We start from the raw sequence: 21,906 nt of genomic DNA on the forward strand, positions 1-21,906 counted from the left end.
AGAAGCCAGTCCTCTTCACCACACAAACACACAAATAAATGAAAGAGGACCTATTATACTTTTACATCGTGTTTGAACATCAATGTGTGTCCACAATGTGTGTAAAGAACCTATAATTGTAAAATTAAAATCCTTTTTTAATCCCCATAAATCAGAAGCATTGTCTGAGAACAGGATGTTCCAGTTTTCTCCCTATGATGACATCATAGTATGGAAAAGCCCCGCCCAATGGTGACAATCTCTGCCCTATTAGCACAGATCCCCCCCTGAGTGAGCCGCTCACAGTCCACCATGTTTATACCCTCGCTAGAGCAGCTAGTCATAAAATGTCTCAGCTATTTAAACATTGTAACTCTTGTTTTTGGCTGAGCCACTGAGGATGTTCTTTTCAATTGTGTGCCAAGAAATTAGCTAAATTTTTATGTTTGTGTGAACCATTGTACACTGGACTGCTTTGCAAATGTAGTGGGTTGTCTTCTGAGTTGTTTGTTGATAATAAAAGAGACATTACACCATGATGTGGTTGTCATGTGGTTTACTTTCGGCTTCTCAGTTTCTGTATTATAACAGACACCATCAGATAGTAACAGGAGAATATCTGGTTTAGCCGTGCCTCTCATCGCAATGACATCCCGCGCAAGAGAGCGTTTTAGCATACAATAACTATTATAGAAACAAATAGAATAACAATGGGAAAAGAAAATATAGGAACAGAAAACAAATACTATAATGACCCATTTACATACCTGTATCAAAGTATAACAGACACCATCTGTGCCTGTCAATCATTGCATACTGTTACAATTTATATTCATATGACGGGAAATACATTCAAAACTCTCATGGATCATTAAAGGTAAACAGATACAACTACACACAATCATAAACCTGTAACTCACAACACCGGTAAAACAGAGTTAAAAAATTTACCTAAGTATGCATCGTCATATAACGAAACTCATCAGCATCCAGCACGTGTAGTAGTGGCCATTACACAAATTCATGTTTCGATTAAACATACTCTTACAACGTTTATACTTGGAGTACTAATCTCTTAATAAAGAAAAGTTAACAAAAAAAACAAACCCTAATTAAAACTCACCTGCCTGTAGCTTTCTAGTTACCCTTCAGACCTTGATTAGCTTGTTCAGCTGTGTTTGATTAGGGTTGAAGCAAAACTCTGCAGGGCTGCTGCTCTCCAGGACAGACGTTCGCCACCCCTAAAGTAGTGTAACAATATTATACTTGCCACACAAGTACACGCAGGATTTTCAGAAAAGTTGCTTCTCAAAGATGGATCAGTACCAGCTCTTCGTGGTCCACCTTCATATCAATCGCACTTTATAAAGTGTCTTTGCAAAAGCCTTTCTGAATATGCTTATGTGGCTAAAGTTGCCATTGTCTCTTAAAGGCCTCGTTTACACTGCCAGTTAAATGTGACCCAATTCTGATTTTTTTGCTCATATGTGACACAGATCGGATCTGTTCTATGACAGTGTAAACAGGAAAAAAGCGCATGCATTCGGATATTTCGAGATCGGTTTCAGGCCTCATTCATATGTGGAAATAAATTGGATATAAATCAAATGTGTGCCAATGCGACTGTCATGTAAACAGGCAGATCGGATTTTCTGAGGCATTGTGTTCTGTACATCATTAAAACCACAATTTGGTACTTCTCTGCGGTTTAACGATGTCATATGTGACCTGTGCTGGCAAAATGACTGTAAATTCGCATGGGCTATTTTGAGCTACAGGCAAAAAGAAAGAAAAAATGTATTTGTACATTTTCTCCGCTCGCTTCCCGCGCTGACTGTCATCCGAAGTGCGTGCATATGACGGCGCGCAATCCCAATAAATACAAACATATACAGAATTACAGTATTTCAGAATTCTCGCAAACATAATCTGCTTTGTCTTAAGTGAACGCTTAGGGAACTGTTGGGGGAAAACATCTGATGTGTAACATTATATTAGATCCATGCATTACAGGACGTCTGTATCATTATCATAACGTTAATCTAACAGTAAAAGAAAAGAGGGAATCACTCGTTGCAATTCATTGCACTGCTTTTGTAGTTTTAATAATCAATTTATTTCTAATGAACACACAAGTTATTTTTACATTTGATTGTTTTTCGTACATGAATGCTTTAGATATAAAATGATAAAGGTAATGCATTTTTTGTTTCTTTCTAGGCTACTTGTACTGTTTTTTTTTTTTGCATCTGTTCTTATTTATAATAGCAAAGATAAAATAAAAAAAATAGCTGTATTATGATTATTAATATAGTAATTAATAATAAGAAAAGACAGAGGACTTCACTATCAACTTCAAACGGGTGTCATTTTTTGTCCAATTCCAACAAATCACAAATCATACTGAATGTCTTTTAATGGAGAATTTCATTTTTCCCCTCATTTTTTCCTCCTTAATTGCTCATTATGACTCGTTTTGTCAGCACAAGTCACATTATTCTCATGAGGAAGCACATGTGGAGGCGGTAAATGACAACAACGCATACGCGATGTTTCAGGCGATATGGCAAGTGTAAACACATGAATCGGATATGGGTCACAATTGAAAGAACGTGTAAATGGACATCCAAAAACATCAGATTTAGGCAACAAATCAGAATTGGGCATCAAGACCTGCAGTGTAAACAAGGCCTTACTGTATTCACAAAGACAAGAGCTTGTGATATTTAAACCCAAAATGCTCACTGCCTGTAAAATTCAGAAGCACAATTTTATTACTTCTTAAAAAATAAAACTAACGACATAGCTCTGATCTCTTTATGAATACAGTCAGAGACAGTGGTAACTTAAGCCACATAAACTATACAGCGTGCTAACAAGCACATTCACAAAATAAAATGTACTATACTTGCATGTTCTGAATACGAAGTTGGACAAACAGTTGGTACTGATCCATCTTTGACAATTCTACTCGCTTTGCAGGGGGCAGGTGTAAGGGTTTTACTGTGGTGCGAATTCTCATGTGGACTTCTAAGGTTTCCATGTTGAGTAAAACTCTCTAAATGCTGTTGCCAGGTGTAAGGCTTCTATTCTGTGTGAATTCATGTGTGCCTGTTTAAGTTTCCTATTTGAGTGAAACTACATCTACACTTTATTGGCATGAGTAAGACTTTTCTCTGGTGTGAATATTCATGTGCAAGTTAAGGCTTCATTCCAGTCCTGAAGAAGCCGTCTCCATCCTGCTTCAATGACTACCGTCCAGTTGCACTTACTCCTATTCTCATGAAGTGCTTTGAACGGCTAGTCATGCAACACATCAAGTCCCCCCCCCCCCCACCCCTCGGACCCCTTCCAGCTTGCATACTGGTTCAACCACTCGACTGATGATGGCATCGCCACTACCCTCCACTCAGCACTCACACATCTAGAGAAAAAAAAGGACTCATGTCAGAATGCTGTTCATAGATTTCAGTTCAGCATTCAACACAATCATCCCTCAACAGCTCATCCACAAACTGGTCCAGCTGGGGCTCAACACTTCACTGTACAACTGGCTGTTGGACTTTCTGACTGGAAGACCTCAGGCAGTACGGGTCGGCAGCAACACATCCAGCACCATCACACTGAACAATGGGGCCCCCCAAGGATGTGTGCTGAGCCCCCTCCCCTTCACTCTGCTGACCCACGACTGCACACCGTCACACAACTCCAACCTCTTTATTAAGTCCGCGGATGACACGACTGTGGTGGGTCTCATTAGCAACAGAGATGAGACAAATTACAGGAGCGAGGTGAGCCGCCTGGCCGGGTGGTGCAGTGATAATCTCTCTCCGAATGTGGAAAAGACGAAGGAGATTGTTGTTGACTTCAGGAGAGTGCACACTCAGCATGCTCCTCTGACCATCAACGATGTGACTGTGGAGAGAGTGAGCAGCACCAAGTTCCTGGGTGTGCACATCACAGAGGACCTCTCCTGGACTGACAACACTGCAGCACTGGCCAAGAAAGCACAGCAGTGTCTTCTACTTCCTCCGCAAACTGAGAAGAGCCAGAGCCCCGGCCCCCATCATGTGCACCTTCTACAGAGGAACCATCGAGAGTATCCTGACGAGCTGCATCACTGTGTGGTATGGCGCTTGCAACGCGTCCTGCCGGAAGACTCTTCAACGCATAGTGAGAGCAGCTGAGAAGATTGTTGGTGTCTCTCTCCCCTCCCTCCAGGGTATTTATGGAACCCATCTCACCCGTAAAGCCCTCTGCATCGCAGGTGATCCCACCCACACAGCTTCTTCAGTCTGCTGCCATCAGGGAGGAGACTGCGGAGTCTCCAGGCCAGGACCAGCAGACTGAAGGACAGCTTCATTCATCAGGCTGTCAAGAAAGCTGAACTCCCTCCCGACCTTGCCCCCCCCCCTCTTTTTCCCCATGCACCACTGAACTCTGAACCTCAGTCAAACCCCACCCTCATCTCCCATAAACACACCGGGACCTGCACCAGACACTTTGTATAGCAATGTTCTACTCACTACCTCATTCAGCATTGACACTTTAACCAGACTAAATGAAGTCTTTTGCACTACAATCATTATATCTGCACTGTTTACTTCACTGGTTTGCACTCTATCTGCCATGTGCCTTGTGCTGCTTTACTTATCTTTCTATTTACATGACCTATTTGTATATTTGTACTTTATATTTTATCATCTGTGTTTAATGTTCTACTGTTAGTGTAATCTGTACGCATCAAGGGTCTGAGAATAACGCAATTTCAATTCTGTCGATGTATGTACTGTACATGTGGAAGAATTGACAATAAAGCAGACTTGACTTGACTTGACGACTGAAACTTTTTCCACACTGTTGGCAAGTGAAGGGACTCTCTCCAGTTGTGTATTATCATATGGAATTTAAGGTTTCCACGTCGAGTAAAACTTTTTCCAGTGTTGGCAGGTGTAAGGCTTTTCTCCAGTGCGAATTCTCATGTGCAAGTTAAGGCTTCCTTTATGACTGAAACTTTTTCCACAGTGTTGGCAGGTGAAGGGACCCTCTCCACTGTGTATTCTCATGTGGACATCAAGGTTTACACATTGAGCAAAACTTTCACCACACTGCTGGCAGGTCTAAGGCTTTTCTCCATTGTGAATTTTTATATGCCTGTCAAGACTTACTTTATAAGTGAAACTTTTTCCACAATGTTGGCAGGTGCAAGGCTTTTCTTCAGTGTGAATTCTCATGTGCCAGTTAAGGCTTCCTTTATGAGTGAAGCTTTTTCCACACTGTTGACAGGTGAAAGGCTTCTCTCCAGTGTGAATTCTGATGTGGGTGTTAAGGTTTCCATGCTGATGGAAAGTCTTTCCACACTGGGGGCATGTGTAAAGCTTCTCTCCAGTGTGAACAGTCATGTGCCAGTTAAGGCTTCCTTTATGAGTGAAACTTTGGCCACACTGTTTGCAGGTGTAAGGCTTTTCTCCAGTGTGAATTCTCATATGGTGGCTAAGGCTTCCTTGATGACTGAAACTTTTTTCACAATGTTGGCAAGTGAAGGGACTCTCTACATTGTGCATTCTCATGTGGACTTTAAGGTTCCAATGTTGAGCAAAACGTTTTCCACAATGTTGACAGGTGAAAGGATTCTCTCCAGTGTGAATTCTTATGTGCCTGTTAAAGCTTCCTTTATGAGTGTAACTCTTTCCACACTGATTGCAGGTGTAAGGCTTCTCTCCAGTGTGATTTCTCATGTGGTGGCTAAGGCTTCCTTGTTGACTGAAACTTTTTCCACACAGTTGGCAAGTGTAGGGACTCTCTCCAGTGTGAATTCTCATGTGGACTTTAAGGTTTCCATGTTGAACAAAACTTTTTCCACAGTGTTGACAGGTGTAAGGCTTTTCTCCAGTGTGAATTCTCATGTGGTGGCTAAGGCTTCCATGATGACTGAAACTTTTTCCACAGTGTTGGCAAGTGAAGGGACTCTCTCCAGTGTGTACTCTCATGTGGTCTTCAAGGTTCCAGTGTTGAGCAAAACTTTTTCCACAGTGTTGGCAGGTGTAAGGCTTTTCTCCAGTGTGAATTCTCATGTGATGGCTAAGGCTTCCTTGTTGACTGAAACTTTTTCCACACTGTTTGCAGGTGTAAGGCTTTTCTCCAGTGTGAATTCTCATGTGGTGGCTAAGGTTTCCTTGATGACGGAAACTTTTTCCACATTGTTGGCAGGTGAAGGGACTCTCTCCAGTGTGTATTCTCATGTGGACTATAAGGTTTGCATGGTGAGCGAAACTTTTTCCACAGTGTTGGCAGGTGAATGGCTTTTCTCCAGTATGATTTTTTATATGCCTGTCAAGACTTCCTTTATAAGTGAAACTTTTTCCACAGTGTTGGCAACTGAAAGGGGTCTCCCCACTGTGGACTTTAAGGTTTCCTTTTAGATTATAACTCTTTCCAGACCGAATGCCAGTGAAATCACTTTTAGTTTTTCCAGTCTTTTGAGCTTTTCTTCGTGTGGAAATCTTTTCAGTCTGTGAACACCTAAAATATTTTTTTCCAGCTGTGAAATCATGCAGATTCTCATATTGATCTTGCTCTTCAATGTCATTGAGTACTTCCTTCTCTTTTTTCAACACCATGTCTAAGGTAAAAAAAAAAAAAAAAAAAAAAAGTTATCCCCAGTTTAATGACACAATCCAAAAAAAAAACATCAAAACATTTAGGTAATGCATCAAAATCAAGAACATGGACAATATGCTTGATCCTGTACCAGAGGTGTCCAAACCTGCTCTGAAGGGACACTGTCCTACTTGTCCCAATACACCTGCCGGAATTTCTGAACTCAGGCCCTTGAAACCCCCTTTCCTTCAGAGTTTAGCTCCAACCCTAATCAAACACACCTGAACATGCTAATCAGGGTCTTCTGTATTATTTTGAAATCTCAAAAGGGGACCTTGAGGACTAGAGTTGAAACGCACTGCTCTTCACAATATTGCTAACTTTCTCTAGTTCATGTCCCAAGATCCTTTAAGCTGGCAGTTAAACCCTTTATTAAAAAAAGAACGCCTCACGTCAAAGAAGTCAGTTAATTCTCAGCACATAGAGACTCTTTCACCTAGATATCACACTATAAAGACTGTGTCTGTTCCCCGGGCTAGAAAATACAAAAAACGTCCAAACCAATTTAAGAGCAACAATTTAATTGAGGTTCAACGAATAAAAAACAGATGCTATACGGATAAACAAATGATAAAGCTTGGCTTATTGAATATCAGGTCCCTTTCTACGAAAGCACTTTTTGTAAATAATATGATCACTGATCATAATCTAGATGCACTCTGTTTGACAGAAACCTGGCTTAAACCTGATGATTATTTTAAATGAGTCTACACCCCAAGATTACTGTTATAAACATGAGCCATGTCCAAAAGGTAAAGGGGGAGGTGTTGCTTCAATTTATAACAATTTTTTCAGGATTTCTCAGAGGGCAGGCTCAAGTATAACTCGTTTGAAGTATTAGTGCTTCATATAACATTATCCAGAGAAACAAATGTTAATGATAAATCCCCTGTGATGTTTGTACTGGCTACTGTATACAGGCCACCAGGGCACCATACAGATTTATTAAAGAGTTTGCTGATTTTACATCCGAGTTAGTGCTGGCTGCAGATAAAGTTTTAATTGTTGGTGATTTTAATATCCATGTTGATAATGAAATTGATGCATTGGGATCAGCATTTATAGACATTCTGAACTCTATTGGGGTTAGACAACACGTCTCAGGACCTACTCATTGTCGAAATCATACTCTAGATTTAATACTGTCACATGGAATTGATGTTGATGGTGTTGAAATTATGCAGCCAAGCGATGATATCTCAGTTCATTATTTAGTTCTGTGCAAACTTCATATAGCTAAAACTGTAAATTCTACTTCTTGTTACAAGTATGGTAGAACCATCACTTCTACCACAAAAGACTGCTTTGTAAGTAATCTTCCTGATGTATCCCAATTCCTTAGCATATCCAAAACCTCAAAACAACTTGATGATGTAACAAAAACTATGGACTCTCTCTTTTCTAGCATTTTAAATACAGTTGCTCCTTTACGCTTAAGGAAGGTTAAGGAAAAAAGTCTGAAACTGTGGTATAATGAGCACACTCGCACCCTGAAGAGAGCAGCCCGGAAAATGGAGCGCAGCTGGAGGAAAACAAAACTAGAAGTATTTCGTATTGCTTGGAGGGAAAGTAACCTATCCTACAGAAAAGCATTAAAAACTGCTAGATCTGATTACTTTTCATCTCTTTTAGAAGAAAACAAACATAACCCCAGGTATTTATTCAATACAGTGGCAAAATTAATGAAAAATAAAGCATCAACAAGTGTTGACATTTCCCAACATCACAGCAGTAATGACTTTATGAACTACTTTACTTCTAAAATTGATACTATTAGAGATAAAATTGTAACCATGCAGCCGTCAGCTACAGTATCACATCAGACAGTCAAGTCAAGTCAAGTCACCTTTATGTATATAGCGCTTTAAACAAAAAAGATTGCATCAAAGCAACTGAACAACATTAATTAGGAAAACAGTGTGTCAATAATGCAAAATGACAGTTAAAGGCAGTTCATCATTGAAATCAGTGATGTCATCATCTCAGTTCAGTTTAAATAGTATCTGTTCAATAATTTGCAATCAAGTCAAGGATATCACTGTAAATGAAGTGTATAAATTGAAAAAAATGCAGTTTTACAAATGCTAGAAACGTGGCTTTCTAAGGAAAGGTTGCTATCAAATAGCACACCTAGGTTCCTAACTGATTACGAAGAATTGACAGAGCAGCCATCAAATCTTAGACAGCGTTCTAGGTCATTACATGCAGACAGTGCACTATAGATCCCCTGAAGAACAGTTCCACTCATTCTCTACTATAGGAGAGGAAGAATTGTATAAACTTGTTAAATCATCTAAACCAACAACATGTATGTTAAACCCTATTCCATCTAAGCTCCTAAAAGAGGTGCTTCCAGAAGTCTTAGATCCTCTTCTGACTATTATTAATTCCTCATTGTTATTAGGATATGTCCCCAAAACCTTCAAACTGGCGGTTATTAAGCCTCTCATCAAAAAACCACAACTTGACCCCAAAGAACTAGTTAATTATGGACCGATCTCGAATCTCCCTTTTCTGTCCAAGATACTAGAAAAGGTAGTATCCTCACAATTATATTCCTTCTTAGAGAAAAATGGTATCTGTGAGGATTTCCAGTCAGGATTTAGACGGTATCATAGTACTGAGACTGCTCTCCTTAGAGTTACAAATGACCTGCTCTTATCATCTGATTGTGGTTGTATCTCTCTATTAGTGCTATTGGATCTTAGTGCTGCGTTCGACACTATTGACCACACCATTCTTTTGCATAGACTAGAACACTTTGTTGGCATTAATGGAAGTGCATTAGCATGGTTTAAATTGTACTTATATGACCGCCATCAATTCGTAGCAGTGAATGAAGAGGTATCATATCGATCACAAGTGCAGTATGGAGTACCTCAAGGCTCAGTACTAGGGCCGTTACTCTTCACGCTTTACATGTTACCCTTGGGAAATATCATCAGGAAACACGGTGTTAGCTTTCACTGTTATGCTGATGATACTCAGCTCTATAGTTCTTCGCGGCCCAGCGAAACATACCAATTTGAAAAACTAACGGAATGCATAGTCGATATAAAAAACTGGACGACGAGTAATTTCTTACTGCTAAATTCTGAAAAATCAGAGGTGTTAATTATAGGACCTAAAAGCTCTGCATGTAATAACCTAGAACGCTGTCTAAGACTTGATGGCTGCTTTGTCAATTCTTCTTCATCAGTTAGGAACCCAGGCGTGCTATTTGATAGCAATCTTTCCTTAAAAAAGCCACGTTTCTAGCATTTGTAAAACTGCATTTTTCCATCTCAAAAATATATCTAAATTACGGCCTATGCTCTCAATGTCAAATGCAGAAATGTTAATCCATGCATTTATGACCTCAAGGTTAGATTATTGTAATGCTTTATTGAGTGGTTGTTCTGAACGCTTAGTAAACAAACTCCAGTAAGTCCAAAATGCAGCAGCTAGAGTTCTTACTAGAACCAGGAAGTATGATCATATTAGCCCGGTTCTGTATCAAACATCATATAGATTTTAAAACCTTGCTTATTACTTATAAAGCCCTGAATGGTTTAGCACCTCAGTATTTGAACGAGCTCTTGTTACATTATAGTCCTCCACGTCCGCTCCGTTCTCAAATCTCTGGCAATTTGATAATACCTAGAATATCAAAATCAACTGCGGGCGGCAGAACCTTTTCCTATTTAGTGCCCAAACTCTGGAATAACCTACCTAACATTGTTCGGGAGGCAGACACACTCTTGCAGTTTAAATCTAGATTAAAGACCCATCTCTTTAACCTGGCTTACACATAGCACACTAATATACTTCTAATATCCAAATCCGTTAAAGGATTTTTAGGCTGCATTAATTAGGTAAACCGGAAACGGGAACACTTTCCATAACACCCGATGTACTTGTTACATCGTTAGAAGAATGGCATCTACGCTAATATTAGTCTGTTTCTCTCTTATTCCGAGGTCACCATAGCCACCAGATCCAGTCTGTATCCAAGTCAGAGGGTCAATGCAATCACGCGGATCCAGTGCGTATCCAGCCCAGATGGTGGATCAGCGCCTAGAAAGGACCTCTACAGCCCTGAAAGACAGCGGAGACCAGGACACCTAGAGCCCCAGAGACCGATCCCCTGTAAAGACCTTGTCTCAGATGACCACTGGGACAAGACCACAGGAAACAGATGATTCTTCTGCAGAATCTGACTTTGCTGCAGCCTGGAATTGAACTGCTGGTTTCTTCGGGTCAGAGGAGAACTGGCCCCCCGACTGAGCCTGGTTTCTCCCAAGGTTTTTTCTCCATTCTGTCACCGATGGAGTTTTGGTTCCTTGCCGCTGTCGCCTCTGGCTTGCTTAGTTGGGGACACTTCATTTACAGCGATATCGTTGACTTGATTGCAAATTATTGCACAGATACGATTTAAACTGAACTGAGCTGCATGATGACATCACTGAATTCAATGATAAACTGACTTTAACTGTCATTTTGCATTATTGACACACTGTTTTCCTAATTAATGCTGTCCAGTTGCTTTGACGCAATCTTTTTTGTTTAAAGCGCTATATAAATAAAGGTGACTTGACTTGACTTAAAGCGCCTCCTGCTGGAAAAAAATTAATTTGCCTATACATATACTGTATATGGGGGCAGGGGAGAGCCACAACAAAGAGTGTAAGGCTGTGGAAAACACTGGTATATTTATTTATTTATTTATTTGGTGTAGACAGCATCAGTTTCACAAGCTCTGAAGCTCAGTATTATGGTCACAAGTACTATGGATTATAATGAGTTCCATAGTACTTAGTTTTGCTTTCTTTCACAGAACTAATCATTGCCTGGATTGTGTACGGATGTGTGGGGTGGAGCTATCAAAATAGGGGTGAGACCCTTTTGGGGCAGGGGCGTGTTTGTTTTGGTAATTTCAAATGGCTACATTGGCTACCAGAAATCGCTTACCCCACCTTTAAATATCTGTGTTTTTTTTTTGCCAATTGGCCTGAAAGTGCTCATGACTCTTCAGCTTCACCCATGGCTCGCCTCCAGGAGCTCGGCTATTTTCAGAGAGAATCATAAAGCTGTATCTTTTTTTTATAAACCTGATTAAACTGAAGACATCTGAGCTGCTGAAGATGCAGAAGATTAATGTTATGTTGTTTTTTGAAAGGAATGCGCCGATCCCCGATCTGCCCTTATTTTGTTTTTAAGGGAATCCGCCGATCCCTGATCTATGTTTGTGCAAATCATTTGTGATCCAGCTCCATCTACAGAAGAAGTGAGTATAAGGGTTTTTTATGAATCTTTGCAAATTGCCTTTCCTAATAATGTGCTAGTTAGCCAGTTTTGCAGCTGAAGTTCACAGTCTGCTCGTCACTCCACGGAGAAGAGGGGCGGGGTTAGCAGAGCTCATTAGCATTTAAAGCAACATGGACTAGAATGGCTCACTGAAAACAGCTGTTTTTGACAGAGTAAAAAAGGTGTTTTTTTACACTATCATTGAGAAATTTTAACCAAAGTATTTTATAGACTTTTCATTAAGACCCTAAAGAATCATATCAACTTGTGGAAAATGGGCATCCGATGACCCCTTTAAGGTGCCCATATTATGGATTTTTAAAAATTACCTTTCATGCAGTGTGTAACAAAGCTCTAAGTGAATGAAAACATCCTGCAAAGTTTTAAATCTAAAAGTGCACCGTGTATTAAGTTATTGTCTTTCAAAAGAAAGAGTCGACACCGAGTTATGAAAATGAGTCGTTTTTAAAACGACTCTTTAGCTGTTTCAAGGTGACATCAAACTGAAACATTGGACCCAGGAAAACTTGAACCTCTCCTCCATCAAACACTGCATAAATGTACTAGTAAAAATGTCATTGTTGATATCAAAAATTATATTTGTACTAGTAAGAAATACAAAGCTGATATGTGCATTTAGAATTGTAACTAGTAAGAAATGCATTTTGATATCTGTAATAGTTTTGGCGCCCTTTTAACATTTAAACATATTAACTGTTGATATCATGAATTAAATAGTTGATATCAACCATTTAAATCTTGATATCAACAATTCTTGATATCTAGGGGCAGCTGTGACCTAATGGTTAGAGATTTGGACTTGCAACCAGAAGGTCGCAGGTTCGAAACTCGGTGCTGGCAGGAGTTGTAGGTGGGAGGGAGTGAGTGAACAGCGCTCTCTTCCACCCTCAATATCCATGGCTGAAGTGCCCTTGAGCAAGGCACTGAACCCCCAGTTGCTCCCCGGGCGCTGGATATAGCTGCCCACTGCTCCGGGTGTGTGTTCACGGTGTGTTCACTTCTCACTGCTGTGTGTGTGCACTTGGATGGGTTAAATGCAGAGCACCAATTTCGAGTATGGGTTACCATACTTGACAAATGTCACGACTTTCACTTTTCACTTTCAGGAATTACATTTCCACTAGTACCAACACGAATTCTTGATATCAAAAATGACTTCATCACTCGCAGAAATACGTTTATCATATCAAAAATTAAATTACAACTAGTAATACACATACTTCTTGATATCTGTAACTTAATTCTTACATGTTAAAATTACATTTTCACTAGTAAAATTGTTATTTAAGATATCATGAATTCCTTTTTAGATATGTGCATAGTAATGAATTCCTTTTCAGATATGTGCATAATTTAATGACGAGTGCAACCCTTTATGAATGTTTATGGCAGATAGATGACAAGGTACAGAGCCCAAAAGAGAATGGGAACATTCGATTGCCCTCTCATGAAAATAAAACACTCCTGTAGGTTATTTTTAATCATTATTTTATTTTTATTTTGGCAGAGGCTACTAACACTAACTCCGCCTACCAACGTGTGGTAGTGTTACTCAACACTACAAAAAGACTTTAACAAACTAGCAGCTTCAGTGGTGCAGATGGTAGAGCACAAAGCAGTTATTTTTAAACACGACGGACCCGGGTACGATTCCGCCTTCTGCCGAACTCGTTCTTCTCCCTTTTCACATCCCGTATAACATCGGAAAGGCATATATTTTCAATAAAAATTAATGAAATTATCGAAAAGTGGAAAATAACATGGATATTGGCTAAGGTTAGGGCTAGTTAGGGGCGGCATCCATTTAATAATTTTTAAATAAAAATTATAATTTACACTCAATATGTTATTATTGTAGCCTGTACTGTTTTATAATGTAGCCTACTACAGTAATGAGGTGCAGATATTGGCCACTGTTTGCACTAAGTAGTACGAACAGTATCAAACTACTATTACTGTAAGAAAATACTCCTATTATTAAATAGTGTAAATAGAATCTATTGTTAATAAAATATGCTATTTTCACTTAGTGTAAATAAAATTCATTGTATTCAAATAGCCCCTGCCAAATTCTAAACTATCAGCCATTTCAACTGGAAGATGAAGGCTGTGATTATTTTTATCCACCAGAGGGGGCCACATGATAAGGATTCTTCTAAGCCTTTTTCAGATTTATTGAAAAAAAATGCAATAAATGTGTATAACTGTAGTGTAGCGACAGTAGTTTACACTAGACATAGAAATATGTGAAATGCTTGTAGATCATTTACCCCAATAAAACACACTTGATTAAATATACAGTATCTCACAGAAGTGAGTACACCCCTCACATTTACACTTAGGGGTTTACTCACTTTTGTGGCCAGTGGTTTAGACATTAAAATTATTTTGAGGGGACAGCAAATTTACACTGTTATACAAGCTGTACACTCACTACTTTACATTGTAGCAAAGTGTCATTTCTTAAGTGTTGTCACATGAAAAGATATAATAAAATATTTACAAAAATGTGAGGGGTGTACTCACTTCTGTGAGATACTTTATTGTGCTGTACTGCAGGGACGGTTCAGGACCCTTTTAGGTGGGCTTCAGCTACCCTATTTGTTGTCTCAGCCCCCTAAAACTATAATCAGCTATCTGAATGATCAGACCAGTGCTGCTTCCTCATGAAAGTTTGTCTCAATGTGGTATTCACGCGTTGTGATATCGTTACTGTGTACACACACTATTAAAATAGCCTACACACAATATTAAGTCACAATAACTGTCTTGACGAGTATCCAAGTAAACACAGTTGGTTACATCTTAACTGTTAAGATAAAGTATAACGCTAATTATGCTAATATTGTTAATAAAACAAAGGAAAAGCAGAGAAGCACTCACTGCTCTTACCTAAGTAACTTATGTAACTTTAATAGGTAATTGTGTATGTTTATTTCGTAATACAGTTTTCATAAGCACTGTAAAATACTGTTTATTTAGGAAATTTGTATCTTTGTATCTAATGGTCTCTCTGAGGGCTAAGCCCCCCTCAGGATGAAACCCTAAAACCGCCCCAACATTTAAAATGAAGACACCATTTTATTTATCTCTTTTGAGATAACATATAGTCTCTATTCCGTTTTATTTTGTGTTGTTTTGCCAAAACAACACTCAATGTTGAAAGGGATAGTAGAGACAAGCACATTTCCAAAACAGAAAAATATTTATTAATTATTTAATGATACAATTGTTGTTAGGTCTTAAGTAAACACATTTATAGTTACAAACTTAAAACAACAACAACAACAACAATATAGCCTAATAAAATAGCATAATAAGAATTATTATAATAGCCTAATGATAATTATAATAACAACAATAAGCAATGAACCAGATGGGCAAGATTACACAATTCTAATTAAATCGTTGTCCATTCTCCGGACCAACTACAATTGAGAGACTGTTATTCATGTCTTAACTTTCAGAAGAGTGTATCAGTGCACTGCCATATAACATTGAAATGGCTGAGACATGAGAAAGAGGTTCAGTAGACTTTATCATTCATCTTGTCCACCGATACTTCAAGAACTGGACAACATGTTATATAAAAATAATGCCTATTAGGACACGACTCATTCATGTAGCCTAAATACAATGATATATAAAAAGTCCAGTAAAACGTTTGTATGACGCATTATTATCTGTTATATTTTTCCTTTTGGTTGTATTTTTTATTTGATGTATTAGAAGAAAGTGTAATAAAACCAAAAATAAACACATGAAAAAACGACATGAAGTTATTTTTTATGTTACAACTAAGTTAATGTCTTGTTCATTTTTCCTTTATCCGAAGGACTTGGTGGCCGATAAAAAAGAAACAGCATAAAATTACTTTTTTTTTTTTTTTTTTTTTTTTACAATTAACAAAAAATGTAAAAAAATTAATCCAGCCATAATATAATTTTCAAGTTTCACTGACAAAACAAATACATAAAGGAGGAGCCGTTTCTGCGCATGGATGTTCTTCTGTCATCTTTGGCCAATGCTGACACTAAAACGAGGATTGTGGGAAAACCAGATCTCATTCATGTTCATGATCTCATTACCATAGCTATTCTTACCTGTAAAAAATGGCATTTCTACATATCTGTAAAATGTTATTTAAGAAATCAGTTATTCTATTTGCACTAGTTGCAAGGACAGTTTCAGATATCAACTGCCTTTGTTGATATCAATAATTACTTTGTTACTAGTTGAAATGTGAATTCTTGATATCAGTAAATGTATTTCAACATGTTACATTTGTTATTTCTGATATCTGAAAATGCTTTTCTGATATCAATATAATTTCTGATATCTAAAATTAGTTTCTTACTAGTAACAATCACATTCATATCACCACAAATGAACATTGTCACTAGTGGCAATTCAATTGTTGATATCAAGAACTGAATTGTTGATATCAAGAATCGACGTCTGTACTAGTAACCGTGTGATTACTGATATCAAAAATAAAGGTTTTTACTAGTAAGAATTGTATTTCTAGTAAGAATGTAATTCTTGATATCAACAATTAAATTTGAATGACAGCCTATGGTGACATTAAACTAGTGAAAATACAATTACAGATATCAAGAATGATAGTTTTAACTAGTGAAAACTGAATTGTTAATATCAAGAATTAACATTGTTACTAGTGGAAATGTAATTGCTGATATCAAAAATTTGAATTGTTACTAGTAGAAATCCAATTCCTGATATCAAGAATTAACATTTTAACTAGTGAAAATTGAATTGCTGATATCAGGTATTCATATCCCTTGAATGAATAAAAGTCAATACGGCTTGCCTATTGCCATTCCCAGGATATAAATTATTGATATCAAGAATTATATTTTTTACTAGTAGAAATTTAAGTCCTGATATTAAGAAATAAATTTCTGCTAGTGATGATGCCATTGTTAATATCAAGAATTAGCATTGTTACTAGTGGAAATGTAATTGCTGATATCAAAAATAGCAATTGTTACTAGTAGAAATCTGATTCCTGATATCAAGAATTAACATTTTAACTAGTGAAAATTGAATTGTTGATATCAAGAATTCATATCCTGAGAATGAAAAAAAGTCAAAACGGCTTGCCATACACTACTCACATTCTGCCATGCCAAATCATGCACGCAGCAGCCCATGCTTGCTTTTCTGTTAAAATAACAGTGGTTTGTGAATGTTGATGCTTAGCCTAAATAACAAATATTTTATCAGTAGTGTTTATGCTGAGATGCTGTGGAGCTTAGGAGATTTTGTGGATGTTTTTAGCTAATGTAAATTTCATTGAATGTGTGGAAAAAAATCTATATAGATCATTTTTATGCGGGCTTTTGCGGGCGGGAGTGGGACCAGATAAGACATATTTCTGGGGGAGTGGGCGGGCACGCGCGGGACAGAATCTTGCGGAGCAGGACTGAAAAATCTGTCTCTACTGTGAGGGGAAATCCGTTAGGGTACAGTTAGGGTATGTTGAAAAACTCCCAATTTATTTTCTCCTCCAACTCCAAAATCATCCAAAATCGCTGCTGAAGCACCGACCCAGTGTTTACAAAGTGAACATGCAAGGATGGTCCAACACTCTTTCCAAAAAAAAAAATAATTAAATAAATAAATGTAAACAAGGATGTAGGACGATTTTGAAGTTGGAGGAGAAAAGTGTTGGGAGTTTTAAGACATACCCTGTCTTGAACCATTGTACACAGAGTATGCATGTGCATCGCAGAGCTACTCAAGACCAGTAAAAGGTGTATAATTATTATTATTTTTTTTTAAGAAAATGACCGATCGTTTCATTATATAAGTTGCAACTGATAAATTCTTTGCGACTGAAGAAAGGGAGACATGAACATCTTGGATGACGTGGGGGTGAGTAAATTATCATGATATTTTTATTCTGAAAGTGGAGTAATTCTTTTAAAAACTTGCCGTCATGTACTCTGAAGCCTAATGTAGCATGTAAAATACGTTTTAGTTCAGCTTGTAGGTCTCTGTCTAACAGAAATATCTGTTCACTAGCAACTGTCTAGAAATGTTTAGATGATTAGTGAATGTTTGTCATTGTTATTACTTGTAGTTTTGATAAAGAATAGAGCAATACGTTAGTGTACAAACTGCAGTGCTTTATCAGTATGTTTCTGCATTGGGCTAACACATATAACATGTCTGTTTGTGTGTTTACCAGCGAGCCGTGGGCTAGTAATGGTGATGGGCGTTCTGTTATTGACCTGTGCTGCACACATCAGACCAATCACCGCAGTTTAGCGTCACGCAAAGGAGGAGTTTGGAAAAATGAATCGTTAAAAGAATCGTTTGGGAGTCACTGAGCAAAAAAGGAAAAAATAAATGCATATTTTAAGACAATGAAAGTGTTTTCTGACCTTGCATGCATATCAATCTGTTGTTGGGGACTCCCAAAACCAAAATATGAACCTTTCATTACCCATAATAGGGGTACTTTAATTGTTTTGTTTTTCATTCAGGGGTACCAAAATTAATAAACAGCTTGAATATTGAATTTCCACACATGGGATGGGATTGAATTAAACGCTTTTTTCTGATTGTTGGTCAGAAGATGATGAGGTGGTGTAGTCATTTGTTCTTCTGGTGGTCATGACGGGGTGGTATGATATGACGGCTGTCACAGCCTAACCTGCTCAAGGAGCAAGTCTGTTTGTTTAATTAATTAATTCATTAATTCATTAGTTTCAAAATAAATATTTTAAACAATAAGACAAAAAGGAAAGAATAATAAATTGGCTTGGGTAGTAAAGTATAGGCCTATAAGGTTCACCAAGAACCGTCATTCTGACAACCGGAGAACAGCAGATATTAAATAGCCTTCTCTTAGAGTCTCATAATCTAGTCTTGTGTTTTATTAAAATTTATTATAATTGATATCGCAAAAGAATATGCACTTGTGTGCGGCATGAGCTGCTGTGCACTCGCACACAGGACTGCAACACAAGATTTTCATAAAATATAATAACTTGCCATTTCAGTTTGTTTCTCACCAAACCCACAGTACGCCTTCAGAAGGGCCTATTCGCCACAAGATGCATGGATTATTTTACGACAGATATGCATCCGCTTCAAAAAATAATAAAATAAAATATAAACTCCATTCTCTGCCATTAAATTGTCAAAACAAGCAGGACATTTTTGTGTGTGTGTGTTAAGTAATAAGCCTCTAGAACAACATTAAAGTGAGTAGTCACTCCAGCAGACCAGTACTGAAGTGCACAGGAAATAAGCAGCAGTCATATTTAAAGCAGTTTAAATTAATATTGAGTAGGCTACTGATTGATGTTAACTTGGATTTTTTCCCCATCGAGGGGTAATAACTTAATAATCTGTCATTTATAGTCACATGGTAAAGTGTATATTTTTATTTGTGTAACGTTAGATTCAAAATAACTACAAAATGTCATGCCTTTAAAAAATAAAGAGAACAACAGAATGAGCTGCTTTAGCGCATCTCGGTCTCCTTGAGCATCTTTCTGGCACATGCCACAAACATGAACCACAGCGAATACTGGTGTTTTAAAAGGCTTCATTTAGATTATTTAATGTTAAATGCATAATATAAGTCACTTTGGAATAAATCACAATAGTCCTAAATATCATGATAAAAAAGTGACTTCTGGAGTCTGGAAATTTTGCCGACCCCTCTCACTTTAAGAAGCGCTGGTCTACACAGAAGAAAGCCCTGTCTAGACTCTGCCCCATGTGTCGAGCTATTCATTAATCTGTTTGTTTGATGAAAAAAGATGAAATGTAGTTCAATCAATACAACTGCAGCAGCGGAGGACTATTATTCTGCAGCGTGATACTGTGAAAGAACTGATGATGATGGCATGGTATGATCTTCATCAGGCGTTTAATACCCGCCCACGTGTAGTAATCAAATATTCAATATGTTTATTCATGTTTCTACTCCTGAATGTAAAACAAAAATTGATGCTGAAGTCAGTTTTTTTTTTGAAAAAATAAAAAAATAAAATACACATAAATTTCTTTAGACAACTTCTGCATTATTTATTTCTTTTTTTTAATTTAATGTGTGATGCGTCATAATAACGAATGAACAACATGACGGAAGGATCTTCACAGGTTCACATGAAGCCAGTGTTAGTATTTGTCTGGTCATGTGATCTCAACATGTCTGTCCACATGCATCACTCCATGTCAAATAAAACCACTTTAATTACGATGCTCATATGACATTCTTCAAAAATAACTTTCATTTCTGTAGAGCTGGACATCTGAATACAGATTAAATAACTGAGTTTAGTTTAGAGAATAAAAACTGACCTGTTTGTTCCTCAGGATCTTGTTTCAGACTGAACACTTCTTCAATCCTGATGTCTTCACTCTCCTCTTTAACAAACATCATCTTCATCAGTGTGTCACGTGGATCTCAGTCTCTTCAGCTCCAGTTCAGTGTTCAGTGCACTGCTGAGGGAGAGCTCACAGACTTAAATCACCTGATTACACACTCAAATCATTCATAAAATAACACACCTTATAATGAAAGTTCACATTTAGGTAGTTATGATGTATATTAGTTATCTAATGATTTGCTGATCACATTTAATAGACTGCACTAAATGAAAATATTTTCTCTTGGTTTAAGTTTTCATTAAACGCGTTTGTGTCGAATTAAACGGTTCTGACCAGCACGTGACGTCAGCGACTCATTATGTGAATCATTTGATTCAATTGACTCGGAGTCTAAAAAGCTCAGTTTCTCCATAAATACATGATAAACTGACTGATAGTCGGAGTGAGATGAGACTCACCTTTTGTGTTTATGTTACTCGAGTGTGGATGCGCTTTACTCACACACACACACACACACACATATCGTTAATAACTTTTAAATAACACATTAATATGTTACAGTAAATATTACACAATTAATTCTGTACTGTTCGTAAAACTTTAAAGTTGAACAGTTTCTACACGTGAAATGCTTTAAACACAAACCTTTTTTGAGTCGAATCACATTAGATGCAGGAGCGCCGCGCATCCTCATGACGTCACATCACCACGCCAAATTAAAAGTCCTGCTCACACGCTGGTGTCTAATGCATAGAAATGTACATAGAACATGTACATAGTACATTCTTGTGTCAATAGTGAAATGCAAAATAATAATAATAATAATAATAATAATAATAATAATTCTTCTCATTTTAAAATTGTGGACATATTAAGTTAGTACCTATAATACCTGAAAACATGTATAAAATGTCTAAAAAATTACGATTGATGAGATTTATTTTCATTATATTTATATTATATAGTATTTTCAATACTTTCAAGAATTATTGACATTATTTGGGTCACTTTAAAGTTTAAAGTCATAAACTGATCAATGAATGATATAAGCCATAGCCATAGCCATAAAAACACTTATGTTTAAGTGATGAAACTCTGATAAGTTTCTCTCAAACATCATATATTTTTATATTTTGCATTACACTTCAAATGTGATGTGTCTTATACAGTAGTTTCAGTACTATATTACAAAACAAGGTCCCACTTTATATTAGGTGTGTTTTTAATAAAAAAAAAAAAAAGAAAAAAAGAAAAAAGAAAGAAATTTTAGGTACAATGTCTAAAATGACCCATATTGCTTTTCTACGTTGTTTCAATCATGCCTGAGTGGGTTTGGTATCTCTTTTTAATAAGTGTCTTAGCCTACTGTAATTCACTATACTGTGGTAGTTCTAAGTCATCAATCAATCGCCTTCAACTGGTTCAAAATGCTGCTGCCAGATTCCTTCATACACTGTAAAACCCGACAAGTAACAACTCAAACCGTAAACAGATATCCTTGATTTAAACCAAGTAAGTTTTAAAACTTTGCAATTAAGTAATTAAGTGATTGAGTGATAATTGTGAATTAGTGATGAACAGCTGCTG

General features: G+C 37.4%; 1 protein-coding gene across 1 annotated transcript; it reads right to left on the reverse strand.

Moving 5' to 3' along the window:
* Nucleotides 1–4,820: 4,820 nt before the first annotated feature.
* LOC109074835 (gastrula zinc finger protein XlCGF57.1-like) lies at nt 4,821–21,048 on the reverse strand. Its single transcript, XM_042753760.1, has 3 exons — nt 20,965–21,048; nt 20,290–20,433; nt 4,821–6,601 (listed from the first exon to the last, which is right to left on the reverse strand). Exons 2-3 carry the CDS (start codon nt 20,375–20,377, stop codon nt 5,100–5,102), a joined length of 1,590 nt encoding a protein of 529 aa, XP_042609694.1. The 5' UTR covers nt 20,378–20,433; nt 20,965–21,048; the 3' UTR covers nt 4,821–5,099.
* Nucleotides 21,049–21,906: the final 858 nt, after the last annotated feature.

The sequence above is a fragment of the Cyprinus carpio genome, unplaced genomic scaffold, assembly GCF_018340385.1.
Source record: "Cyprinus carpio isolate SPL01 unplaced genomic scaffold, ASM1834038v1 S000000001, whole genome shotgun sequence".
Classification (NCBI taxonomy): Eukaryota; Metazoa; Chordata; class Actinopteri; order Cypriniformes; family Cyprinidae; genus Cyprinus; species Cyprinus carpio.

What these genes read in the sequence shown, in the direction of transcription:
- LOC109074835 (XM_042753760.1), bottom strand. Translation starts at nt 20,377, where the DNA reads ATGAAGATGATGTTTGTTAAAGAGGAGAGTGAAGACATCAGGATTGAA. An exon ending in AGATCCTGAGGAACAAACAG is followed by an intron (nt 6,602 to 20,289) that starts GTCAGTTTTTAT and finishes TTTTTACCTTAG; the next exon opens with ACATGGTGTTGAAAAAAGAG.